Genomic DNA, 26,373 nt, shown 5'->3' on the forward strand with positions numbered 1-26,373 from the left:
AGTCTCATCGAACTCCGGGAGTTGGTGATGGACAGGGAGGCCTGGTGTGCTGCAATTCATGGGGTCACAAAGAGTCGGACACGACTGAATGACTGATCTGATCTGATCTGATCCTTATGCTGCTCAAGACTGTGACAGTTTCTCAGGATTTCCTTGGTTTTTTTAAAATTTAGTTTTGGTTGCTTTGGGTCTTCGTTTCTGTGCTCAGGCTTTCTTCAGTTGCAGCCAGCGGGGGCTACTTTTCCTTGTGGTGCACGGGCTTCCCATAATGGCTTCTCTTGTTGCAGACAAGGGCTCTAGAGTGCTTGGGCTTCAGTAGTTGTGTCCTATGAGCTTAGTTGCTCTGTGGCATATGGGATATTCCAGGACCAGGGATGAAACCCGTGTGCCCTGCATTGGCATGAGGATTGTTTACTACTGGACCATCAGGGAAGTCCCAGTTTCCTTGTTTTTGATGTCCTTGACAGTTTTCAGAAGCACTGGCTAGTTTTATAAAATGTCCCCAAAGTTGCAATTGTCTAAAGTTCTTTTCCTAGTTAGACTAGGGGTTTAAATCTGGGGGAAGAAGGTCACACTAACTGTCATTCTTACAACATCATATTAGAGGTACATGCTATCAACATATCACTGATATCAGCCTTTAAAAAATTATTTACTTTTGGTTGTGCTGGGAATTCATAGCTGCGTAGGCTTTTTCTAGTTGCGGCGAGCAGGGGCTCCTCTTCGTTGTGGTACACGGGCTTCTCACTGCAGTGGCTTTTGTTGCGACGCACAAGCTCTAGGCATACTGGCTTCAGCAGTTGCTGTATGCGGACTCAGTAGTTGTGGCTCATGGGCTTAGTTGCCCGGTGGCATGTGGGATGCTCCTGGATAAGGGATCAGACCCATGTCCCCTGCATTGACACATGGATTCTTAACCACTGGAGCACCAGAGAAGCCCAAGGAGTGACTTTTGGAAAGCACCCAAGGATTGGATCTGGTAGCCAGTGGAGTCCACCATGTGACTAGAGGTTGAAACTTTCAGACCCCCTTTTTCTCACCTTTGTCACCATCCCACCTCTGGGGATGGAGAGGGGCTAGAAATTGGGCTATGTAATGAAGCCTCCATAAAAACCCAAGAGGAGGGGGTTCAGAGAGCTTCTAGGTTAGGCAATCAGAATGCATCCATGTGTCACTGTACCCTGCAGGCCCCAAACTCCATGATAACTTTCCCCTCCTTATCTCATTTGGCTGTTCATTTATATCCTTTAATATCCTTCATAATAAATTGGTAATCTAGTAAGTAAACAGTTTTCCTTAGTTCTGTGAGCCATTGCAGCAAATTAATCAAACCTGAAGGAGGGGTTGTGAGAACATAACCAGTTGGTCAGAAACACAGGTAACAATCTAGGCTTACAACTCGCATCTAAAGTGATGGGGGTGAGCAATCTTACAGGACTGAGCCCTCAACCTGTGCAATCTGATGCTATCTCTGAGTAAACAGTGTCTGAATTGGGCTGAACTGTAGGACATCCAGCTGGTGTCCAAAAATTGCTTGGTAGTGTCTGGAAAACCCTTCACACACATTGTAATTGGTGACCAGAACGCTCTTACCTTCCCTGCTTGGTGGTCTGGAACCTCCCACTCCAAGACTGAAAAACCTGGCTTTCACTGTCTTTCATCCATCTATTTGTTTGTTTAATACCAGTATACATGTAGTGGTTTCAGAACTGTTTACCCAGACACCATATATGTACATTTGTCTCTAGACTTCCAGTTTCTATTCATTTCCAGAGTTACTTAGATCAGCTTCTTTTCCACCCATACTCCAGTGAAGTTTATCATCTATTTTTAATGCAATGGGTACCTGCATGTGTACCAATCACTCAGTCGTGTCTGACTCTTCATGACCCTGTGGGCTGTAGCCCACAAGGTTCCCCTGTCTATGGGATTTCCCAGGCAAGATTTCTGGAGTGGGTTGCCATCCCCTTCTCCAGGGGATCTTCCCAACCCAGGGATCCAACCCGAGTCTCTTAACATCTGCATTGGCATGTGGGTTCTTTACCACCATCACAGCCTGGCAAGCCCAGAGTGACTGTACTAAATAAAACAGATGTCAAGACAAGAGACAGAGAAATGTTTCATCATAGAAGGGTCAATTCGTTAGGAAGACACACAATCATAAATGTGCATATACTGTACTAACAGCTTTAACATATTATTACATGAAGCAAAACCAAAATGAACTAAAAGTAGAAAAAGACAAATCCACTGCCATAATTTTCATGTATCTTCTACCCCTTATATATTTAACTGTTAAAAAATTTGAGATTTAAGATAAGCCTAGATACTTTCAGGTGTTTCCTGAAGTTTTTTGAGAGACGAAAAACTCTTCTATCTATGAACCAATACATAAAAATTTTAAGATGAGAAGGATGCTGCAGTGTGGTCCCCAGAAGGCTTATCCAGTTTCTTTCCTGAATAACTCAGCACAGGACAAATTCAATTATTACTCATCTGAGGACACCCTTCCTAATCTTTACTTTTCAGACCTCATCATCAGGAAAACAGCCATAAATGTATGTACTTAACAGGGCTTGAAAATACTTGAAGCAAAACCTGGTGGTGCTAATAGAAGTAGACACCCTATCTCAGTAATTACTAGAACTAGAATTTTTTTTTAATCGGTAAGGACAAAGAATATCTAAATGACAATATCAACCCCCTTCACCTACTAGGCTTTTATAGAATTATACTTTCACAAGTGCAGGAGGGAAAGAGGAAAAAAACCTAAAGAGAGGAGGAAGCGGGGGAGGGAAAGAGTTAGAGCGCGAGCAACCTCTGTGTGTCCAGATTCTGCTAAGAGTTTGGGGATATTGAGACTTGATGTACCTATGTCCTGCTTGGGTATATATATAGAGCACCTGCCGTATGTCTAGTGCATGTATTAGGCGCCACCCCACTCCAGTACTCTTGCCTGGAAAATCCCATGGACGGAGGGGCCTGGTGGGCTGCAGTCCATGGGGTAGCTAGGAGTCGGGCACGACTTAGCGACTTCACTTTCACTTTTCACTTTCATGCATTGGAGAAGGAAATGGCAACCCACTCCAGTGTTCTTGCCTGGAGAATCCCAGGGACGGGGGAGCCTGGTGGGCTGCCGTCTATGGGGTCGCACAGGGTCGGACACGACTGAAGCGACTTAGCAGCAGCAGCAGCAGCAGCAGCAGTGCCAAGATGGTCTCTCTAAACCCCAGTTAGCAGTTCCGCAGAGACACCTCAAACCCAAGCTGGCAGCGGGTGCCTCATTCATCCCCGTGAAGCCTCGAAGCCGGTGCCGCTTCAGCTGAACCCCAAGCCGGGAGGTCCACGGCGCGCTCCCGCCCTGCCCACTCGCGCCCGCGCTTGCGCATCCCACGAAACCCGTTAAGGCGAGGACCAGGCCCTCCCTATCCGGGACTACATTTCCCACATGCCTCTGCGCCTAGTTTCCTTCCGGCTTCCTTGCGGGTTTCGGCTCGGAGAGGTGAGTTGGTCTCGTGCACTGAGGAAATGGGCGCGGGGGCGGCGCGGGGGCGGCGCGGTCGCTGTGTGCACCCGGCTGCAGTGACTGTGTAGTTTGTGACGCTGCCCGGACACTGGGTGCTCTGATGCGTCCTCTGTCCTCCTGCTTCAGGGCCGCGCAGATGCAGCGGCCCAGAATGGCTCCGAGTTAGATTTACGAACCCCACAGTGAAGGCCTGTAACAAAAAGACGCAGAACAACAGCTCTCAGAACCACAGCTTAACCAGAGCTCCCTCCCAAGGCAGCGCTCTTGAACTCGGAGACAGCTTCCAGCCCTGGCCATTGTACTCTGGCCGTTCTGTCCGATGCCGGGAAGGCACAGCTTCACCCCGGCTCCCTCTTATTTCCATCGGGTAGTGTGTGTGATGGATGGTGGGAGCGAGGGTCGTAGCGGGGGTGTGTCCTTAGTCTGGCCCGGCTGAGCTGGGGAAAAAGGCTCACTGCGTCGATTCCCGTCATCGTCCGCCAATCTTTAGAAAGAAGGAAATCTACATGATGTTTCCTCTTTGTCCCATAAAGTGTAATTTCAATTCTTTTTCTAGACCCGGGGATACTTGTAAGAAGTGAAAAATAGGTCAGACTAAGACAAAAAGTAATCCTGCCGTTAATCTTGTTGAGAAAGAAAAGACAGAAAACCAACTACACAGTTAATAGAAAACGTTACTACTGCACAGGTCACGCCGCAGTTGTAAAATGCCATAAAGACTCCCTTTTTGAGAGCTTATAGCTTTCTTACCAGGGTTGCTCCAGACCTGCCTTGCTGTTTTTATTTTATTTCTGGAGATACCCGCTTGCTAAATTACCCTCACTTTACTAATAGCACTCAATCTCCAGTTAGTCCCTGCCTATCTTGTTCTCTCACTTCAGTAGCAGCAGTCATTCCAGAATGGTTCCCCACAGCCTCAGAATCCTTCAGCTGGAGCACAGCTGTTTACAGAGGGGCTTTTTTTATCCCTGTCCTCTGTCACATTCCAAAGAATTTCCTCCCTCTCTTGAGTCAGTCCTATTTTGTTGGACTCTGCAGGCTTATTCCAGGTAGTCTTTAGCTAGTTAGGCTTTAACTAAACAGCTGAAATATCCTACCCATTGGCCTGGTGTTTTTTTGTTTTTTTTTTTTAAACTTTACATAATTGTATTAGTTTTGCCAAATATCAAAATGAATCTGCCACAGGTATACATGTGTTCCCCATCCTGAACCCTCCTCCCTCCTCCCTCCCCATACCATCCCTCTGGGTCGTCCCAGTGCACTAGCCCCAAGCATCCAGTATCGTGCATCGAACCTGGACTGGCAATTCGTTTCTTACATGATATTTTACATGTTTCAATGTCATTCTCCCAAATCTTCCCACCCTCTCCCTCTCCCACAGAGTCCATAAGACTGTTCTATACATCAGTGTCTCTTTTGCTGTCTCGTACACAGGGTTATTGTTACCATCTTTCTAAGTTCCATAAATATGCGTTAGTATACTGTATTGATGTTTTTCCTTCTGGCTTACTTCACTCTGTATAATAGGCTCCAGTTTCATCCACCTCATTAGAACTGATTCAAATGCATTCTTTTTAATGGCTGAGTAATACTCCATTGTGTATATGTACCATAGCTTTCTTATCCATTCATCCGCTGATGGACATCTAGGTTGCTTCCATGTCCTGGCTATTATAAACAGTGCTGCGATGAACATTGGGGTACACGTGTCTCTTTCCCTTCCGGTTTCCTCAGTGTGTATGCCTAGCAGTGGGATTGCTGGATCAAAAAACTGGAAATAGAACTGCCTTATGGCCTGGTATTTTGTTCTTCCTCTCCATTGACTATTCAGATGAACACTTGGCAGTCATTTAATTCCGCCTGTGAGCTGCTGCTTTCTAATAGTTTAAATGATCTGCAGGTCATACAGGGAGGCTAACTGCATAGCATTATTTTAGGCTGTCATTTAGTGAGAAGATTACAGTTTAGTTGAAATCATACCCTAGGTATCCTTGATCTTTTCCACTGCCCTGAGGTCAAAAGCAGGAAAAGATGTTTGATTGGTGACAAACTCTTAGCTTTTCAGTCTTAGCCTTTAGGAGTTTCAAGGTGATAGATTTTTAACAGAGAAATCTGTGTTAACAAGAGAAGGGAAATATTAGTAGGAAGGGAGGAAAACAGTATAGAAATTTGACAAGTGACTTGAAGTTTTTGACAGCGTATGTGTGTTTCAGATCATGTATTTATGTGATCTTATGAAAGGGAGTTTAGTATAGTGGCAATAGGATGTGTTATGAGCTGAATTACCTGGATTCTAATCCTAACTTGCCACTTAGAACTCGGTGAAGTTGGGGCAGTTCATTTCGTCTCTTTGCACCACTCTTCCTTCATCTGTAAAAGGAGGGTAATAATAGAACCTACTGTATAGGATTGCTGTGAATAGGTGAATTAATATGTGTAAAGTCCTCAGATAATGCTTGACACATAAATGCTCAATAGATTTAGTTGTTATTATTAAATTGTAATTCCATGTTTTTCCTCATCACCCAGATCCAAAAATTATGAGGATTTTGCCATGTGTGCTTCATCCATCCTCACACTGTCTGTCCTTTTGTAAATTGTTGTTATTCAAGAGGAATTGCCTACCAACCTGAAGTTTTGAAATTTATTAGCATTATGAGGAAGAGTGGGGCTGAGAAGCTCAAATTTTTTTGTGGAAGAATAAAGAGCAGAAGAGAATTTTCTTTAATAATTGTGGGAAGAAGTATGTAGTATCCTTCATTTTCAGTGATATAGCTGACTTTTATTAAACGTTTATTTGCAACTTTAGTGCATATATATGTAGAGTCTTATTTAATACTCATAACAATGCTTTGGGATAGAATCTATAGTTATCACCATTTTTTATAGGAGGACTCTAAGGCTGCAAAGTAACATGTCTAAGGTAACACAGTTTGATAACTATGAGAGCTGAGATTTATATCCTGGAAGTTTGACAGCAAAGCCTATGTTAGTAATTGCAACAGTATACCAAATCTCATCATTGCTGCTGCTGCTGCTGCTAAGTCATTTCAGTCGTGTCCGACTCTGTGCGACCCCGTAGACGGCAGCCCACCAGGCTCCCCTGTCCCTGGGATTCTCCAGGCAAGAACACTGGAGTGGGTTGCCATTTCCTTCTCCAATGCATGAAAGTGGAAAGTGAAAGTGAGGTCTCTCGTGTCTGACTCTTAGTGACCCCACGGACTGCAGCCTACCAGGCTCCTCCGTCCATGGGATTTTCCAGGCAAGAGTACTGGAGTGGGGTGCCATTGCCTTCTCCGGATCTCATCATTATGTATACTTAAGTCTTTCCCTCTTTACTTAGTAATCCATCATCAGTAGTAGTAATGCGTAGTCAGTCATGTCCAACTCTGCAACCCCATGGACTGTAGCCTGCCAGGCTCCTCTGTCCATGGGATTTTCCAGGCAAGTATACTGGAGAAGGCTACCATTTCGTCTTCCAGGGAATCTTCCCAACCCAGGAATCAAACCTATGTCTCCTGTGTCTCCTGCATCAGCAGGCGGGTTCTTTACCATTGCGCCACTTGGGAAGCCCAGTCCATCATGAGGGGGAAGATGTTGATCTAATGATAGCAAACACTGTCAAGTTACATCCAGAGTATAGCTGTGAGGTCTCTATGGAGGTGCGTGGATTTCATACAGTAAGATTTATGCTTTACAGTTTTTATTTTGATGATGTTACCTGCAAAGTTAGACTAATAGGACAAGAAGATCTAGTAGCAGTTGGAGGACTTCATAGGCACCTTGGCTCAAAGTATTGGTTCAGAAGCAAAATAAATGCATTTGCCAGGATGCTGTGAAAGGAAGCAGTCGTGAGACTGCTATCAGTGCCTAAAAGACATGAGTCAGGGACTTTCTGTCTTTCTTTTCTAGGTAGTATTCTTAAGACATGGGCTTCGCAGGTGTCTGGCTGGTGAATCCACCTGCCAAGCAGATGCAAGTTTGATCCCTGGGTTGGGAAAATCCCCTGGAATAGGAAATGGCAACCCCCTTCAGTATTCTTGCCTGGGAAATCCCTTGGACAGAGGAGCCTGGCGGGCTAAGGCCCAGGGAGTCACAGAGAGTGGGAAGAAACAGAGCATGTGCACACATCAGAGCTTGGATTTCTTTAGACTCCCTGTGCTCTCCTCCAGTTTGAATATGAGAGTGGTGAGGAGTATTTTGGAAGCAGGAATGGAAGAGGAAAACTCATAAAACTAACATAAGTCATTTGGAGGAGCTCTGAGGCACCTCTGGTTTTATCACTGCTTTGTCTTCTTCCAGATCTGGCTTATCTGAACTCTGCAGATCTCTAACAGAAATCTTGAAAAGGACTGACCAGTGCTTGCAGTTCAAAACAATGGCCCATGTAAGTTGATGTTTCTTCTTCCTTTTTGAAATATTACCTATTTCTAGACCATGTATACATACTCTTTCCTTATTCTGAAACTTCTGTTTAATGGAACTCCATTCAATAACCTACTTTAGTCCCTCTCATTCCTGTGAGAGTTGGAGACAAATAGCCCAGTGTCCCTTTTGTGTGCCCTTCTCTTTTTTTCCACTAATGTGGACCATCTTCTGTCAAGAGCCATGAGGGAGCAAAAGTAAATTGCCTTAAGAAAAAAGCAGGTAATTTCTGCCAAATGTTCCCCCGTTAACATTTTTTATCTTAGTTTTTTATTTTAATACCTAAACTTCAACGAAAGCATATTTCTCTGAAAACAGTGATTTTTGGTCTGGTTCTATATGGAAACAATTTACATCCGCAGGGACTTCCTTGGTGGTCCAGTGGTTAAGACTCTGCACTTCTAACTACAGGGGACATGGGTTCAATTCCTAGTCGGGGAAATAAGATCCCACGTGCCATGTGGCATGGCCAAAAACAAACAAACAGCAGCAACAAAAATTTACATCCCCAATATAGAATTTAACATCTTTTAAAAGATTTTTAGAACTTTTTATTGATGCAAAACATACATAGTGAATAGTGCTCAAATCCTAAGTGTGCATCTAAATGAATTTTCATAAATTGAGTATTTCTGTTATATTAGCCCTCAGGAGAAGAAAGAATGTTACTGGCATTCAGATACCCCCCTTTCAGTTACTTTCTACCCACCCAGTCCAAATGTATCCAAATGTAATCCTGACTTGGAATACCCTATAATAATTTTGCTTATTTTGAGGACTTTATATAAGTGAAATCATATAGTTCAATGTAACTTTTTTTATTTAAAAAACAGAAAACAATATACACGAAGTCTTGTTGTATTCCAAATGCAATTGCTGAACCATCAGAACCATCTGCGGATGTTTTGAAATGCTTGCAAATATCATCAAAGGGGATGTGTATAATTGGTGTTGCTGGCAGAAGGGAAGGCATAAGAGCATCGTACAGAGTAAGAGTCATTCCTCCGTTACGTTCTTATTGGAAACGCACTTTCATGGTGCATTTCCCACGTAGCCCCTGCTTTTGTCATTTTGTAAAGTGAGTTCCTAAAAAGTTGGAAAAGTATTGAAGAAAATTGTGGAGAAACAAAGCAAGTGAGAAAAAAACATTTGGTAAAAGAAATAGCAAAGCTGAAAGAAAATACGAAAGCCCAAGATACCATATGTGCATGACCCGTGTGTACTGGAGTTCTGTCCTGGGGGAAATGCGAAGCTAGCGGGAGGGTTGGAATTAATGTAGAATGCAATAGAATGCTTTGCTTTAAAATGGTAGGAAAATAGCCACCCACCCAAAATGGTGGGGAAACTATGTAGTGTTGGAATGTCTTGATTTTCAGCAATGGATTATTGATACTAAGTGGGAGATCCCTCTTTGAACTTTCCTTGAAAATCTTGTGGTTTGATGAAAGAGAGAATTTCGTCTTATTTGACTGCTGATAGGGAAACCGCCAAACTTCTTCACAAACCTGAGTTTTTAAAATACGTAACAAGATTTCGTGTTGGTTGAAATATTAGTGCATTGAAATATTATGGTATGTAAGGCTTTGTAGAGGGTGGAAGAGGTAGGGATTTGATTGAGGGCTCGTTTTGTGAGGCTTAAAATTTCATATGCTGCCTTGATATCTTGTCAAGGCTCCAGAGACCTAACTAAGAGTTTCCCTGCTCTCCCCAGATGGGGCCCCCATTTACCTGGCTAGTTCCTCTATTCGCCAGACCAGCTGAACCTCTCCTGGTCCTTAACCTAGTAAGTCACCTCCTTGCCAGCCCACAGAATTATTCAAACAAGCCATCACATCATCCTGCATTGGCCATGGAATCCATCATCCTCTTTTCACTATAAAGCCTGCCTCCCGCAGATTCTGTTTGTTCACCCTATTCCTGAGTACATCCCCTGTGTGGCCCTGTATGACGTGTAATATCTTCCTTTCCTGGGCTGTGAGTATATGTGACTAATAAACTGCCATCAGTCGCATCTATCAGGTGTCAGACATTCAGTCATCTCATACTGTTTAGGATCCCTCCCTCACGAGCGGGTTGAGTAGGAGGTGATCAGAACCGGACAGCAAATAGGTCAAGAATTATCTCCAGGAAGCTCTGAGAGAAGAATACTAGGAGCAGAGACCACTGTACAGTTTTACCAGATGTGCTGGTTTCGAGCAGGGTTTCTCAGTTTTGGAACTACAGTTGATCTTTGAACAGTGCAGGAATTAGGGGCGCTGACCCTCTGGGCAGTTGAAAATCTGACCCTCTGTGTATGCCATCCCTTCATATCTGGAATTCCTCATTATCTGCAGTTCCACATCCATAGATTCAGTGAACCTAGAATTGCATCATACTGTAGTATTTATGACTGAGAAAAATACACATAGAACTGGTACCATGCATTTCAAATCCTTGTTGTTCAAGTGTCAACTGTACTAATATTTTAAGCCAGAGAATCGTTTACTCTGGCGGAGTGTCCTCTGCATTGTTGGATGTCTAACAGTATCCATGTTAGACATTTATTAGATGCTTCTAACACTCACACCCCCTCTCCCCAGTTGTGGCAATAAGAATTGTCTCTGGACGTGGCCGGATGTCTTCTTGGAAGTAAAATCACTCCTCGTTGATAATCATGATCGAGAGTACTATTTTTAACACTTGGGGCTTCGCTGGTGGCTAAGATGGTAAAGAATCTGCAATGCAGGAGACTCGGGTTCAATCTGGGTCTCCCTGGGTCAGGAAGATCCCCTGGAGGAGGAAATGGCAACCCATTCCAGTATTCTTGCCTGAGAAATACTGTGGACAGAGGAGCCTGGTGAGTTGCAGTCTGTGGGGATTGCAAAGAATCGGACACGACTGAGCAACTAAACATGCACACACTCTAACTCAGAAGTGAGGAAAGGTGTTCAGTGAGGGATGATGAATGATAAAGAGCTAAGAAGATCATACAGATGCATAAATAATGTGTTATTTATGCATATAACTCAGTTGCTCAGTCGTGTCCGACTCTTTGTGACCCCATGGACTGTAGCCTGCCAGGTTCCTCTGTCCATGAGTGTAAGTAATAGTGTAGAATGTGAGGGTTGAGGAAGATTTTTGAGATTGTATTGAATCCAGAAATCTAAAGAGAGAGCGAAAAAAGATTGAATTTAATGCATTCGAAATGTGGACTGCCATGTAGCAGATTTTAAAAAATAAAGAATTGGTCATAATAGGCAAAGTGCTTATAATAAAATCTGACTTTATGAGGAACTTGAGTCGTTTTCTTAGAGATTTTGTAGTACATTTGGGAGAAATTTTTATCAATATTTTTTCATTATCAGTGAAGGAAAAAGAAGATAGAAGATCTCATACTTCTTAAGAATTTGTGGTGAAGAAACAGCTTGCTGAAGGCTTGTGTGCACTGTTTCATTTCTTTGGGACTTCTTTTGGTTAATTTATTCCTTTCCAGATATTTTTGGGTAAAAATTTAATCTTATCTGCAGTCACAAGACGGTTCATAACATGTAGCGTTGTGTTTCAGTGATGCTAGTTTTCTTACTGTCTCATTCACATGGCATCAGTTTGCTTGCTCTGGGCTTCCTCTGCTGGTCCAGTGGTTAAGAATCTACCTGCCAATGCAGGGGACATGGGTTTGATCCCTGGTCTGGGAAGATGCCGCAGGGCATCTGGGCAACTAAGCCCATGTGCCACAACTACCAAGCCTGCAAGCCCTATAACATGTGCCGGCAACAAGAGAAGCCACTGCAATGAGAAGCACATGCGCCACAACTCGAGAGCAGCCCCAGTCACCGTAACTAGAGAAAGCCAGAGCGCAGCAGTGAAGACCCAGCACAGCCAGAAGTAAATAACAAACAAATAAGTAAATGGGCTTGCTCTGTGCTCCCTCCGTCTCTGCAATGCAATCATTGATCCCCTCTCTTTCTATTTATAAAAAAATATTTCATGTATTTTCACAAGTAATACATGAGTTTTATTTTTTTCAGGGTTCAGTGACTTTCAGAGATGTGGCCATTGACTTCTCACAGGAAGAATGGGAATTCTTGGACTCAGCACAGAGGGACTTATATAGGGATGTGATGTGGGAGAATTACAGCAACTTCATCTCACTAGGTAAGGCAGTTTGTCTCAAATTATACCGACTTTCTCTTCTGTCAATTAGAGGACTGTGTTTTGAGAAACTAAATGAAATTTTTCTCTCTGTTCCAAAGGAATGGTGTAAGCTTTGTTAGGTTGGAAATAGGACCCTCCTTTTAACACTTGTCATTCTCAGGCTCAGCAGGCTAGGTCCTTCAGACTTTCTCCAGGCTGTGTTGTTTCCATGTTTTCTTAGTACACAGGGGCTGGGTTTGAATTCTGGATTTTTTTTGACAGAAACATTGTTCAAGAAACCAGAATTCACTATGTATTTGAGCTAAGAATTGATGGAGCGTCTTTCTAATCCATCTGTGAAGAGAATACCTAGACATAGGGATTCTGAATCTCTTTAAAAATAAGAGGAGCCTGTAGAATTTACATAGTAGGAGATGAATCCATATAGTTCGTCTAAAACTCAAGTAAATGCATTCTGTTTTGTATAACAGACATATTCAGTTCTACTTGCTTTGTGGTTGAAGGTTAAAAATCTAAGAACTTTACATTTAATGTTAAACAAATATCCTAGTTAAGTATCTGAGGATGTCTCAGGAAGCCTCTTATTCTTCTCTCAGCCAATTGATAATAATAGAAATCAACTGCTAATATACACATATATTATGGTATATGGTAGCTCAGATGGTAAGGAATCTGCCTGCAGTGCACGAGACCTAGGTTCAGTCCCTGGGTCGTGAAGATCCACTGAAGAAAGGAATGACTACCCACTCCAGGATTCTTGCCCAAAGAATTCCATTGACTGAGGAGCCATGGACTGGCAGGCTACAGTCCATAGGGTCACAAAGAGTTGGACACGACTGGGTGACTAACACTTTCACTTTCATATATATAAATGCATATATTTGTACTTATGTACAAAGGCCAAAGCCTTTGACTGTGTGGATCACAATAAACTGTGGAAAATTCTGAAAGAGATGGGAATACCAGACCACCTGATCTGCCTCTTGAGAAATCTGTATGCAGGTCAGGAAGCAACAGTTAGAACTGGACATGGAACAACAGACTGGTTCCAAATAGGAAAAGGAGTATGTCAAGGCTGTATATTGTCACCCTGCTTATTTAATTTATATGCAGAATACATCATGAGAAACGCTGGGCTCAAGCTGGAAGAAGCACAAGCTGGAATCAAGATTGCCGGGAGAAATATCAATAACCTCAGATATGCAGTTGACACCACCCTTATGGCAGAAAGTGAAGAAGAACTAAAAAGCCTGTTGATGAAAGTGAAAGAGGAGAGTGAAAAAGTTGGCTTAAAGGTCAACATTGAGAAAATGAAGATCATGGCATCTGGTCCCATCACTTCATGGGAAATAGATGGGGAAACAGTGTCAGACTTTATTTTGGGGGGCTCCAAAATCACTGCAGATGGTGACTGCAGCCATGAGATTAAAACACGCTTACTCCTTGGAAGGAAAGTTATGACCAACCTAGATGGCATATTCAAAAGCAGAGACATTACTTTGCCAACAAAGGTCCGTCTAGTCAAGGCTATGGTTTTTCCTGTGGTCATGTATGGATGTGAGAGTTGGACTGTGAAGAAGGCTGAGCGCCGAAGAATTGATGCTTTTGAACTGTGGTGTTGGAGAAGACTCTTGAGAGTCCCTTAGACTGCAAGGAGATCCAACCAGTCCATTCTGAAGGAGATCAGCCCTGGGATTTCTTTGGAAGGAATGAAACTAAAGCTGAAACTGCAGTACTTTGGCCACCTCATGTGAAGAGTTGACTCATTGGAAAAGACTCTGATGCTGGGAGGGATTGGGGGCAGGAGGAGAAGGGGACGACAGAGGATGAGATGGCTGGATGGCATCACTGGCTCGATGGACATGAGTCTGAGTGAACTCCAGGAGTTGGTGATGGACAGGGAGGCCTGGCGTACTGCGATTCATGGGGTTGCAAAAAGTCGGACACGACTGAGCGACTGAACTGAACTGAACTGTACTTATGTACTATTCTGAACATTGTATATTACTAATTAATCCTCACAACAACTCTATGGGAAATGTACTATTATTATCCTTATTTCAGATGAGAAAACTTAGGCACAAAAGGTTAATAATTTGCTGAGGCAACATAGCAACAAAGGCAGGATGAACCCGTACTATCTGGATCCATAATTTGTGTTCTCAGCTATTAAATAAGACTGCCTCTCAGCAGAGCTTATATGAGTTTAAATTGTTTTAAAGCCTGTTCTTAACTATCTGGTGTCTGTCCTTAGTGGTCCTGAGGTTACCCTAGTGTCAGTGTTTTTCAACTTCCTAGCATTTCTTTGTGCTTAGACTTTATAAAATACCATTTTGAACTACTAGTTTATTATAAATTTAACCACATGTGAACCTAAAGACTTTGGGGTTTATAATTTCATGTCACATTATATTTTAAGCAGGTCCTTCCATGTCTAAGCCAGATGTGATTACCTTATTGGATGAAGGGAAGGAGCCCTGGATGGTTGTGAGAGAAGGAACAGGAAAACATCACCCTGGTGAGTGAGGGCTGAGTAGGCATGGGAAAATCATTACTGTAGGTAATAGCCAAGTACATCAGGATAGAGACATTCCCTTGATATTTACAAATCACTCTTCAAAAGCCTGTAGAGGAAAGGCCTAAGACCTAGGAAGCAAATTAAAATCTTTTAAACCTGGGCTAACAAGGGAATTTCCTACTGGCCTTGATTACAACTCTCTATTTCTCACATCATATTTCTCTCCCACTTCAAAGAAAAAAGCTGTTCTCAGTAGAAGGAAAACAAATGATTATGTAAAAGTTAAAATCAACAGAATAGAAAAAGAAAAGAAGCAGAGAAACTTAACAGAGCTTAGAGTTGATCTCTCAATAAGATCAACAAAATTAATACACAGCAAAAAAATTAAAAAATAAAAATAAATCAAAAAAAAAAATAATGAACACCAACTTGACTAATCAAGAAAAAAAGAGAGACAACATAAATTACTAATACCAGGAAAGAAAGAGAGGTTTTCGCTTAACATGTTATATCCATTAAAAGAATAAGAGTTCACTTCAGCAGCACATACATTCGAATTGGAACAGTACAGAGAAGATTAACATGGCCCCTGTGCAGGGTTGACATGCAAATTCATGACATGTTCCATATTAAAAAAAGAGCAAATATCATGAATAACTTTATGCCAGTAAATTTGACAACTTAAATGGAAAAATTCCTTGAAAAATACAAACTTACCAGATCTGACACAAGAGTAAAAAGAAAATATGCATAATCTCATATCTACTAAAGTAATTAAGTTCATTATCAGAAGTCTTTCCAGAAAGAAAATGCTAGACCCAGATAGTTTCACTGGTGAATTCTATTAAATATTTAAGGAAGTAATAGTACAGTATTACACATATTCCTTCAGAAAAAGAACTTCTTCCAACTCATTTTATGAGGCTACTTTAATTCTTACACTATGTTCATGAAGGATGTAAGTTTATAATTCTGCCCCACCCACCCACCCCCGCCTCCCCACCGCCTTGGTAATTTATGTCCTTCTTGAACATAGATGGAAAATGCTTAACAAAATATCAGAAAATTAAATCCAGCAATATATAGTAATGACTAAATAGAGTTTACCCCAGGAAATTATGCTTGGTTTAACATTTAAAAATTAGTCAGTATAATTTACCATATTAACAGAAATGTGAGAAATCATTTGATTATCTCCATGAATATAAAAATAGCATATGACAAAATTCAATATCCATTCATGATAAAAACTCTCAGGAAACTAGAAATTGAAAGGAGCTTCCTCAGTGTGATAAAGGGCATCTGCTGAAAAAATACTACATCATTAACTTTATCATACTTGATTGAAGAGTTCCCTCCTAAGACTGAACAAGGCAAGGATGCCCAGTCTCCCCGTATCTACTTAACATTAAATTGAAGGTCCAAGCATTGCAATCAGGCAAGAAAAAGAAATAAGAGATATAAAGATCAAAAAGGAAGAAGTAAAACTATTCGGAGATGGTATAATTATATACTTAGAAAATCGTAAGGAATCAAAGCAACATCTACTCAAACTAGTAAGTGAAGATCACAGGATACAAAGTTAAGCTACAAAAATGAGTTTTGTTTTTATATATGAAAAAAATTGGAAAATTAAAGTTAAGTCAATTAAGAAAAATTAAAGTAAATTAAGTCAGTTTACAGTAGTGTCAGAAAACAAAATCCTGAGGAATAAATTTGACAAAATGTGCAAAACCTCTACAATAAAAGCCATGGAACATTGGCAAGATGATCCGATGAATAGAAAGATACCATTTTGGGGATGGGATGCAACACAGTTCCAGGCACAATCCTAGGAACCTTTTTTGAAAATTTTGTAGATACTGACAAACTGATTTTAAGATTTATATGGAAAATCAGTGGACTTAGCATGTCTAAAACAATCTCAAAAAAGGAAGAACATGTTATAGAACTTAGACTACGTGACTTCAAGATACTTTGAGATATATTATAAAACTAAATTACTCAAGACATTGTGGTATTGGCTAAGGATCAGCAAACAGAACAGAGACCCTAGATGCAGACCTCACATGCACTTGGTGTCATTTACTTCCTGACGAAGGTGTCAGAGCCTTCCAATGGGAAAAGGAAAGTATTTCAACAAGTGATACTGGAATAATTGGGGGAAAAAATCTTGACCTCGTATCACAATTAATTTGAGATAGATTTTAGACCTAAACATAAAAACTAAACATTAAAAAATCTTAAAAGTCAGATGTAAAAAATAAAATAAAAATTTAAAAACTAGGTATACATTTTATATGTAAAAATATAAAAGCAAAATGTAAATGGGCTTCCCAGGGTGGTGCTAGTGGCAAAGAACCTGCCTGCCAGCGCAGAAGACTTAAGACACAGGTTTGATCCCTGGCTTGGGACAATCCCCTGGAGGAAGGCATGGCAACCCACTCCAGTATTCTTGCCTGGAGAATCCCATGGTCAGAGGAGCCTGGCGGGGTACAGTCCATAGGGTTGCAGAGTCAATAGGACTGAAGTGACTTAGCATGGATGCAAATCTTTTAGAGGAAAACATAGGGGAATGACTTGATATTAGGTAAAAGTTTCTTAGGAGAAAGCAGTAACCATAAAAATTAAAAATTGATGTCATAATTTAGCCAAATGAAAAACTTTATCTCATCAAGATATACTAATAAAAAATGAATAAGCAAGTCATAGACTGAGAGAAAATAGTAGTAAAACAAAGGACCAACATCCAGTTGATACACTACAACTCAACACTATAATGATAGGCAGCTCAATTAAAAATGGGTAAAAAGTACATCCATACGATGGAATAACACTCAGCAACAAAAAGGAATATATTCTTAATACATGTGATAATTTGGGTGAACCTGGAAGAAATTATGTTGAGTGAAAAAAATAATCATAAAAGGTTATACCATATGACTCTAATTAATATTTATGAAATAATAAAATTATAGAGATGGAAATTGGATTAGTAGTTACCTGAGGTTAGGAATGTAGGGAGGGGGAAAGATGGTTGAAGCTACAAAGGAATAAAACATTGTGGTTATGATACAGTTGAGTCTTGATTGTGGTGAGGGTTAGGCGAGGCTATGTGTGATGTGTTAGTGGCTCAGTCGTGTGCAACTCTTTGCGACCCTACAGACTATAGCTCGCCAGACTTCTCTGTCTATGGGATTCTCCAGGCAAGAATAGTGGAGTGGATTGCCATTCCTTTCTCCAGAGAATCTTCCTGACCCAGGGATTGAACCCTGGTCTCCTGCATTGCAGGCAGATTCTTTACTGTTTGAGCTACAAGGATGTCCTCAGGCAAGGCTATCAGTTCGGTTCAGTCGCTCAGTTGGGTCTGACTCTTTGTGACCCCATGAACCATAGCATGCCAGGCCTCCTTGCCCATTACCAACTCCCAGAGTCCACCTAAACCCATGTCCATTGAGTCAGTGATGCCATCCAGCCATCTCATCCTCTGTCGTCCCCTTCTCCTCCTGTCCTCAATCTTTCCCAGCATCAGGGTCTTTTCCAGTGAGTCAGCTCTTCACATCAGGTGGCCAGAGGATTGCAGTTTCAGCTTCATCAGTCCTTCCAATGAACACCCAGGACTGATCTCCTTTAGAATGGACTGGTTGGATCTCCTTGCAGTCCAAAGGACTCTCAAGAGTCTTCTCCAACACCACAGTTCAAAAGCATCAATTCTTCGGCACTCAGCTTTCTTTATAGTCCAACTCTCACATCCGTACATGACTACTGGAAAAACCATAGCCTTGACTAGATGGACCTTTGTTGGCAAAGTAATGTCTCTGCTTGTGAATATGCTGTCTAGGTTGATCATAACTTTCCTTCCAAGGAGTAAGTGTCTTTTAATTTCATGGCTGCAGTCACCATCTGCAGTGATTTTGGAGCCCAGAAAAATAGTCAGCCACTGTTTCCTCTGTTTCCCCATCTATTTGCCATGAAGTGATGGGACTGGATGCCATGATCTTAGTTTTCTGAATGTTGAGCTTTAAGCCAACTTTTTCACTCTCCTCTTTCACGTTCATCAAGAGGCTCTTTAGTTCTTCTTCACTTTCTGCCATAAGGGTGTTGTCATCTGCATATCTGAGTTTATTGATATTTCTCCCAGAAATCTTGATTCCAGCTTGTGCTTCCTCCAGCCCAGCATTTCTCATGATGTACTCTGCATATAAGGCTATACATTTGGTAAAATTGCATAGACCTGTATACAAACACATACATGAGGGCATGTATAACTGATGAAATCTACATCAGCCCTATGGATTATTCCAAGGGTAATTTCTTGGTTTGAATATTGTACTATAGTTTGTAAGATGTTCACATTGAGAGGGAGGGTGAAGGGGTCGTGAGACTTCCCTATACTTTTCTTTGCAGCATCCTGTGAATCTGCAGTTATTTCAAAACAAAAAGTAAATTAAAATGTCCTGTTGGGGGTGATAGGTAAAAGATTTGAGCCAAGAGAGGAGCTGCTCTCTTTCTTGATCAATGACTATAATTCATCATGATCTAAACCTGTACTGTAGCTCCAGCTGCCGTAACAAAATACCATAGAATAGGTGACTTAAACAACAGAAATGTGTTGTCCCATAATTCTGGTGGCCAGAAGTTCAAGGTTAGGATTTTGGGGCCTGATGAGGGCTCTCTTCTGGCTTGCAGATGGCCCCGTTCTCACACTGTCTTCACATGATGAAGAGAGAAAGATCTCTCTCTTCGTCCTGTTAGGCCACTGTCCTGTCCTATTCTGTCCAGCAGTCCTGTGAATTAGGATCCCACCCTTATTACTTCATTTAACCTTAATTGCCTCCTAAAAGCACTGTCTCCAAATATAGGCATATTGTGTGTTTAGGGCTTAAGTGTATTTTGGAGGGACAAAATTCAGTCCATAGCAATGTCTATATAGTGTCCAGCTTCTTCCAGTCTCACTAGTATACATACCCTTGTTTGCCTAAAAATATGCTCATTTATTCAGCAGTACTTGCATGCCCAACCTGAACCAAGCGTTGTGCTACACACCAGTGGGACAGCTGTGAGCAAGAGTGGCAGTTCCAGCAGGCTTCTTGTTTAATTTTAATAAGGGTGAGGACATTAAGTTAACAAGTAAATGAATGGTATTATGTAGGGACAAGTGTTATTAAGAAAAGTGAGGAGAACCAGAGATAGAAACTGGGAGATGTAGACAGATTTTTGGACGTTTGGGGCTTTTTGAAGAGATGATTTTTGAGTGGAGACATGAAAAAAAGAGCTCAGACCACTTGAATGAAGTGAACTTCAGTCCTAATGAAACAGTAAATGCAGAGACCTTGGGTCAGAGGGCAAAGAATTTGATGTTTGAGGAACAGCAAAAAGGCCAGCATGCAAATTTTTATCATCCTTACCTGTTTTCTAGATGATCTTACTTGCAAAGCAGAAATAGAAACACAGTAGTGTAGAGAACAAACGTGTGGCTACCAAGGGGGAAGTTCAGATAGAATGAATTGGGAGATTGGGACTGACATATTTACACTATCGATACTATTATAAAATAGACAAATAATGATAGTCTACTGTATAGCACAGGGAACTCTACTCAGTGCTCTGTGATAACTTAAATGGGAAGGAAATCCAAAAAAGACAGGATATATGTAAACATATAACATATAGCCCATTGACATTGCTGTACAGCAGAAACTAATACATTATAAAGCAACTATACTCCAATAAAAATTTTAAAAAGAAGAGGAGGAGGAAGGCCAGGATGATTATTCAAAAGGTAAGTGAGAAGTAGAGTAACAAGATGAAGTCAGAAAGTTAGGTAAGGGCTAGGTCATGTGAAATTTGAGTATCATAGGGGAAGTCATTGTGATAGAAAGCCATTGGAGATTTCTAAGCAGGGGAATGTCATGAGCTGATTTGCCTTATAAGTATCACTCTATAGAGAACAGATCAAATAGGGGCAAGATGAATAGTAGGAAGACCAATTAGGAGGCTATTTCATTTGTCCCAGTGGAATATGGTAGTGGCTTTGATTTGAATGTTGCTGGTGGGAAATAGACAGATGTTAGATTCATGGTGGGTTTGCCCAGAATATACTGCTGGGCTGCTCCTCGGTCTGAATCCTCCACACTTGAGGCTGCTCCCACAAGTGGATGTTTTCTTTACCCAGATTGAACTCCTCATACAGCCTGCTTCTCCCTATGTGGATAAGAAGGGTCTTTGTCTTTTAGTTGGTGCATTTTTTCCATTTGCAGTTAAGTAATTTTCTTATATGTGCTGTGCTTAGTTGCTTAGTCATGTCCTACTCTTTGCAACCCCATGCACTGTTGCCGGGTATGCCACCCTATGGACTGTTGGCCCGCCAGGCTCCTCTGTCCATGGGGATTCTCCAGGCAAGAATACTGGAGTGGGTTACCATGCCCTCCTCCAGGGGATCTTCCCGACCCAGGATTTGAACCCAGGTCTCCTGCATTGCAAGTGAATTCTTTACTGTCTGAGTCACCAAGGAAATATATAAACCTTATATATTTAGGTTTAAATCCACTTTCTTTTTTCTGTCTGTTCAGCATTCTCTTTTTTCCCTCTCATGCCTATTTTGGATTAATCAAAATATATTATTTTAGCTTTTGCCTCTTGAGTGTGTTAGTTATACACACTTTAATTTTTAATAGTTGCTCTAGAGGTTAGCACATGCATTCTTCAGTTACTGCATTCTACCTTAAATTAGTTCCTTTATATCTTTCTCAATATTGTAGAGACATTAATAACATTTGAATTCTTTTTAGGTATCCTCTATTTTGTCTACTGTTGTTAGGTATCTTAACTCTATATACATTTAGATCCCTACAGAGTATTAATTTAAATACTACTATTAATACTGATTTAGATTTACCTACACAGGTACCTTTTACAGTGCTCCTTTTTCTTTTCTGTACTGTAGTGCTTCTGCTTAGAATCATTTTCTCTGTTCCTGAAGAACTTCCTTTAGTATTTCTTTTATTGTGCCTGTTGGCAATGAATTCTCTTAGGTTTTATTTGAAACTATCTTCATTTTGTCTTCATCTTTAAAGGGTACAGAACTTTGTCTTCGTTCTTTGGAGTATAGAACTCTGGATTGGCTGTTATTTTCTCTTAGCAGCTGTCTTCTTGTTTTTCTGGCTTCTGTCATTTTCATTGAGTAGCAGTTTGTCAGTCATATTGTAATTCTGTTGGAGGTATTGTTTTGGAGAGATTTTTCCTATTTTCCCCATAAACGTTAATATTTGGTGTGTAATTTTACAGAAGTTAGGTTTTTTTAGGTACACATATGTGTTATTAGCAGAAATGCAATGTCTTCTAGACATATCTAATCCATTCACTGGTAATGATATTGAAAACTCAGCCTCTGCATGCTGGTGGTGAATCAAATCTCAGAGACAGAGTTTGGGGTGAAGTAGAAAAGAATAGCTTTATTTCTTTGCCAGGCAAAGGGGGACACAGTGGGCTTGTGCTTTAAAAATTGTGTGTCCCAACCTGGGAGGAGTTGGTGAGAGTTTTATAGCAATAGTTTAAGATCAGGGTTACTGATAAGGATCAGGGGGTGTGCAGGGCCTGTATTCCTTTAATTTAATCTGGCCTCTGGTGGTCTCCTGAAGAGCTTCACTGGTTCCTTTAATCTGGCCTCAGGTGGTGTCTTGTTGAGCTTCTCAGGGTTATCAAACTGTCACCTCTCTGGAACATCTTCCAGTTGCTGGGGGTTTTAGTTCTGCAGAAGAGCTCAAAGATACTGTTACGTGTATCCCTTGTGGTGCAACCAGGACTCTGACCCAAGGTTGCAGTATTGTTTCTTGACTGCCCCTTTCTCGTTTCTGCATCCTCTCCCTTCCCTGATTAGCACCTGTTCAGATTTTCCCTTTGGAATCTAGGGAAGGTCCATGGAGGCTGGAGTCTATTCTCTGCAAAGAAACAGGGGACACAGAAAGGCTTCCATGGCCAAGAGCCCCAAAGGGTCCTACTAGGTTTCAGTAATAGGCATTATTTTAGGTGCTTTTTATTTCTGTATAGTTTTCTTTCTTCTGGAACAGGAAAACATTGTGTGTTTGCTTTCTTGTTTTCTTTCAGACTTGGAGTCCAGATACAGTGCCAATATTTTATCTTCAGAAAAGGACATTTACGAAATATATTCGTTCCAGTGGGAGATAATGGAAAGAATTAAAAGCTGTAGCCTTCAGGACTCCATTTTTAGAAATGATTGGGAATGCAAAAGCAAAATTGAGGGGCAAAAGGAACCACAAGAGGGATATTTTGGGCAAGTGAAAATTGCTTCTGAAAAAAGGACCACTTACAAAAAGCATAATCTTCTTGCTGAATATCAGAGAGTTCATAATGGAGAAAAGTTGTATGAATGTAAGGAATGTAGGAAGACCTTTATTCGTCGCTCAACACTTAGTCAACACCTGAGAATTCATACTGGTGAGAAACCATACAAATGTAAGGAATGTGGGCAGGCCTTTAGACAGCGTGCACACCTTATCAGACATCACAAACTTCATACTGGTGAGAAACCCTATGAATGCAAGGAATGTGGGAAGGCCTTTACAGTTCTCCAAGAATTGACTCAGCATCAGAGACTTCATACTGGTGAAAAGCCCTATGAATGTAAGGAATGTGGAAAGGCCTTTAGAGTACATCAGCAACTCGCTCGACATCAGAGAATTCACACTGGAGAGAAGCCCTATGAATGTAAGGCATGTGGGAAAACCTTTAGGCAGTGTACACACCTTACTCGACATCAAAGACTTCATACTTCAGAGAAGCTCTATGAATGTAAGGAATGTGGGAAAGCCTTTGTATGTGGTCCAGATCTTAGAATACATCAGAAAATACATTTTGGGGAGAAACCCTATGAATGTAAGGAATGTGGAAAGGCTTTTAGGATATGTCAACAGCTTACTGTCCATCAGAGTATTCATACTGGTGAGAAACCCTATGAATGTAAAGATTGTGGGAAGACTTTTAGATTAAGGCAACAACTTGTTCGCCATCAGAGAATTCATACTCGTGAGAAACCCTATGAATGTATGGAGTGTTGGAAGACCTTTAGTAGTTACTCACAACTTATTTCCCATCAGAGCATTCATATTGGTGAGAGACCTTATGAATGTGAAGAATGTGGGAAGGCCTTTAGACTGCTGTCACAACTTACTCAACATCAGAGTATTCATACTGGTGAGAAACCTTATGAATGTAAGGAATGTAGAAAACCTTTTCGACTTCTCTCACAACTTACTCAACATCAGAGTATTCATACTGGAGAGAAACCTTATGAATGTAAGGAATGTGGTAAAGCTTTTAGACTTTATTCTTTTCTTACTCAACACCAGAGAATTCATACTGGTGAGAAACCCTACAAATGTAAGGAATGTAAGAAGGCTTTTAGACAACATTCACACCTTACTCAACATCAGAAAATTCATAATGTAATTTAATACAAGGCTTTCAAATGCACATTATGTTACAGAACATCAGAAAATTCATTTTTGAGAGAATTTGTTTGATGCTCATTAAGCATAAAAAATTTGTATTACAGAAAAAAATGTTGCTTTAATGGTTGCTTCCATCACCATTCAAGCATTGTCTTCAGCATATTCATATGAGAAAGTAATATAATGAATGCAGGAAAATCTTTAGCCTTATCTATCTTTTATCGCCATTTCACCACTGTATTACCAGTGTATTATTGGATAGGTACTTAAATTTCTGTGCCTCATTTTGCTCACTTGTAAAATGGTGATAGTAGTATCTGTGAATATTAGCTATTTATTGCTGCATAATAAAATATCACAAACTTAGTAGCTTAAAATAATACACATTTATTATCTCAGTTTCTATAGGTCAGGTCAACTAACTAGGCATAACTTAGTTGGGTCTTCTGCTTCAGGGCCTCTCACAAGGCTAAAATCAAGGTGTCGACCATGACTGAGTCTCATCTGAGGGTTCAACTGGGGAAGAGATCCACTTCTAACCTCCTGTGGTTGTTGTCCAAATTAATTTCCTGAGGGCTGTTGCACTGAGGTCTTCAGATTCTGTCTGGCTGTTGGCTGAAGGCTGACTTCAGTCAGTTCCTTGCTACAGGAGCCCCTTCAGCATAACTGCTTGCTTCGTCAGAGAATGCAATCCAAGAAAGCAAGAGTCTGCTAGCATCGAAGAAGCTATCATCTTGTGTTTCTAATCATTGAAATGACATTTCATTACCTTTGCTACCTTCTGTTGCTTGGAAGCAAGGAACTAGGCTGCCCTACACTCAAGGGAACAGGCTTATAGAAGAGTATGAATCCCAGGAGGAAGGGATCACTGGGGCCAATTCAGAGTCAGCCTGCTGTATCATTGTGAGGATTGAGTAGTTAATACTTGGAAAACCAGCAGCCATATAGCATGTTTTCTGTAAATATTATCTATAGTTGTTATTAACATCATTAGTGTTAGTGAATTCATATGAAAGGAAGATCCTATAGAAGTAGTAACTGTAGAAATGCCTTCTGTCACTGCTCAGCACTTATTAAACCTAAGATAAAATCTAGGAGGTTATTTTGAATGTGAGAAGTTCTTCATCACTTGAGCTGCATCAGAAATTTCATGCCAAAAAAAAAAACCTGATGAATTTCATGAATATGAGGTTAAGAATGTAGTGGTTGAAGAAGCAAAGAGAAATATGAAATTGTTTTCCCATAATAACAAGGTAAATGTTTTATAGTCTGTATTCTCTGACCACCACTCAAAATTGATTAGAAACTATGAAAAAGATGGCAAAAAAAAAAAAACAAAACAAAACTAACCACTTGGAAATATAATTGTGTATGTGTGTGCACCCGTGTGTGTATGTTACTCTTGTAGAAAGAAAGAAGACATTCCATTGCAACTAGTAAACTTTTTGATGCTCATAGTATCCCATCTTCAACCAGTAGGAGCTGGGTTTTTTGACATGACACCGGTAGCAGTTTAATAGTTCACTTGGTTATGGCTGCCTAACTTGGTCAGCTTGGGAAGATGCTTGGGTACCAGCTCATCATTCTGAAAACTAATAAATAAAGGGGAAAGTATTTTTTTTTCCATGTGAATCAAGTCTCAGGGTCACCCAAAGCTCATCAAATTTAAGTTTTTTTTTAATTTAATGAATCTTACCAGTAAATGCAGAAAAAAAAGATATTTGGATTAGAAAAATCATTTTCTAGTTCCTAATTTAAAGAATAATGTCCAGAAAGTGGTCTTCAAGGGATATTAAAACTATTTGGGGAAAGAGTTTATAGTGAGAACTTTATATTGGATTTATCAAGCTGACCATTTCTAAGCCCTTTGGTTGATTTTAACATCTATAAAAGTGAAACTGTCAGACATTATGCACCTCCTGGTATAATGAAGTTAGGAAGTACATGTCACTACCTATGAAGTTTTCTTGTCAAAATAATGAACAGAATGAATCAAACTTTTAAATCAAAAAATTTTTTTAAACCCGAGAACTTGAGAAATAGATGAACAAAGTAAATGTTACCACAGGAAGCAGCCAAGCCGATCCAGAATGTGTAAAATTCCCAAAGCAATTCCCCAAAATGAGCTGATTTCTTCAACTATTGAGTGGCATGAAAAAAGAAGGGCACTGTTAACAGATTTTTTAAAAAAGACTTGAGGCATATCAACTAAATTCAATATGTGGGCATTATTTGGACCCAGATTGAACAAAGCGTAAAAAGACATTTTGGAGACTGGGGAAAATGTGGACATGCACTGA

General features: G+C 40.7%; 2 protein-coding genes and 1 non-coding gene across 11 annotated transcripts in view; 2 read left to right on the forward strand and 1 right to left on the reverse strand.

Moving 5' to 3' along the window:
• Positions 1-656: 656 nt before the first annotated feature.
• Positions 657-26,373, reverse strand: part of LOC133229571 (KRAB domain-containing protein 5-like) — a 55,329-nt gene continuing 29,612 nt past the window's right edge. Inside the window, exon 5 of the mRNA XM_061386100.1 lies at positions 657-3,716. Coding sequence (XP_061242084.1) covers positions 3,649-3,716 — 68 coding nt within the window. The 3' untranslated portion in view covers positions 657-3,648. The remainder of the gene's footprint in view (positions 3,717-26,373) is intronic.
• Positions 3,427-25,418, forward strand: ZFP14 (ZFP14 zinc finger protein). 9 transcript variants are annotated; one of them, XM_061386004.1, is made up of 7 exons: positions 3,649-3,893; positions 6,056-6,269; positions 7,829-7,913; positions 8,785-8,940; positions 11,959-12,085; positions 14,505-14,603; positions 22,710-25,418. In XM_061386004.1, the coding sequence occupies exons 3-7, from the start codon at positions 7,905-7,907 to the stop codon at positions 24,074-24,076; spliced, it is 1,758 nt and encodes a 585-aa protein (XP_061241988.1). In that variant the 5' UTR covers positions 3,649-3,893; positions 6,056-6,269; positions 7,829-7,904; the 3' UTR covers positions 24,077-25,418. The 9 variants fall into 9 exon arrangements, with proteins under 9 accessions (XP_061241991.1, XP_061241987.1, XP_061241990.1 ...); XM_061386003.1 differs by lacking the exons at positions 3,649-3,893; positions 6,056-6,269 and adding an exon at positions 3,428-3,502; XM_061386006.1 differs by lacking the exons at positions 3,649-3,893; positions 6,056-6,269 and adding an exon at positions 3,429-3,502 and having other exon boundaries at positions 14,508-14,603.
• LOC133231232 (U6 spliceosomal RNA) lies at positions 15,133-15,237 on the forward strand. Its single transcript, XR_009731106.1, has one exon. It is a non-coding gene; the product is annotated as a U6 spliceosomal RNA (small nuclear RNA).

This window comes from Bos javanicus, chromosome 18 (assembly GCF_032452875.1).
Source record: "Bos javanicus breed banteng chromosome 18, ARS-OSU_banteng_1.0, whole genome shotgun sequence".
NCBI classification, from domain to species: Eukaryota; Metazoa; Chordata; class Mammalia; order Artiodactyla; family Bovidae; genus Bos; species Bos javanicus.

Excerpts from the sequence above, each read along its gene's own strand:
- ZFP14 (XM_061386003.1), top strand. Across the intron at positions 12,086-14,504 it reads CAGCAACTTCATCTCACTAG|CAGGTCCTTCCATGTCTAAG; the intron begins GTAAGGCAGTTT and ends TTATATTTTAAG. Across the intron at positions 14,604-22,709 it reads AACAGGAAAACATCACCCTG|ACTTGGAGTCCAGATACAGT; the intron begins GTGAGTGAGGGC and ends GTTTTCTTTCAG.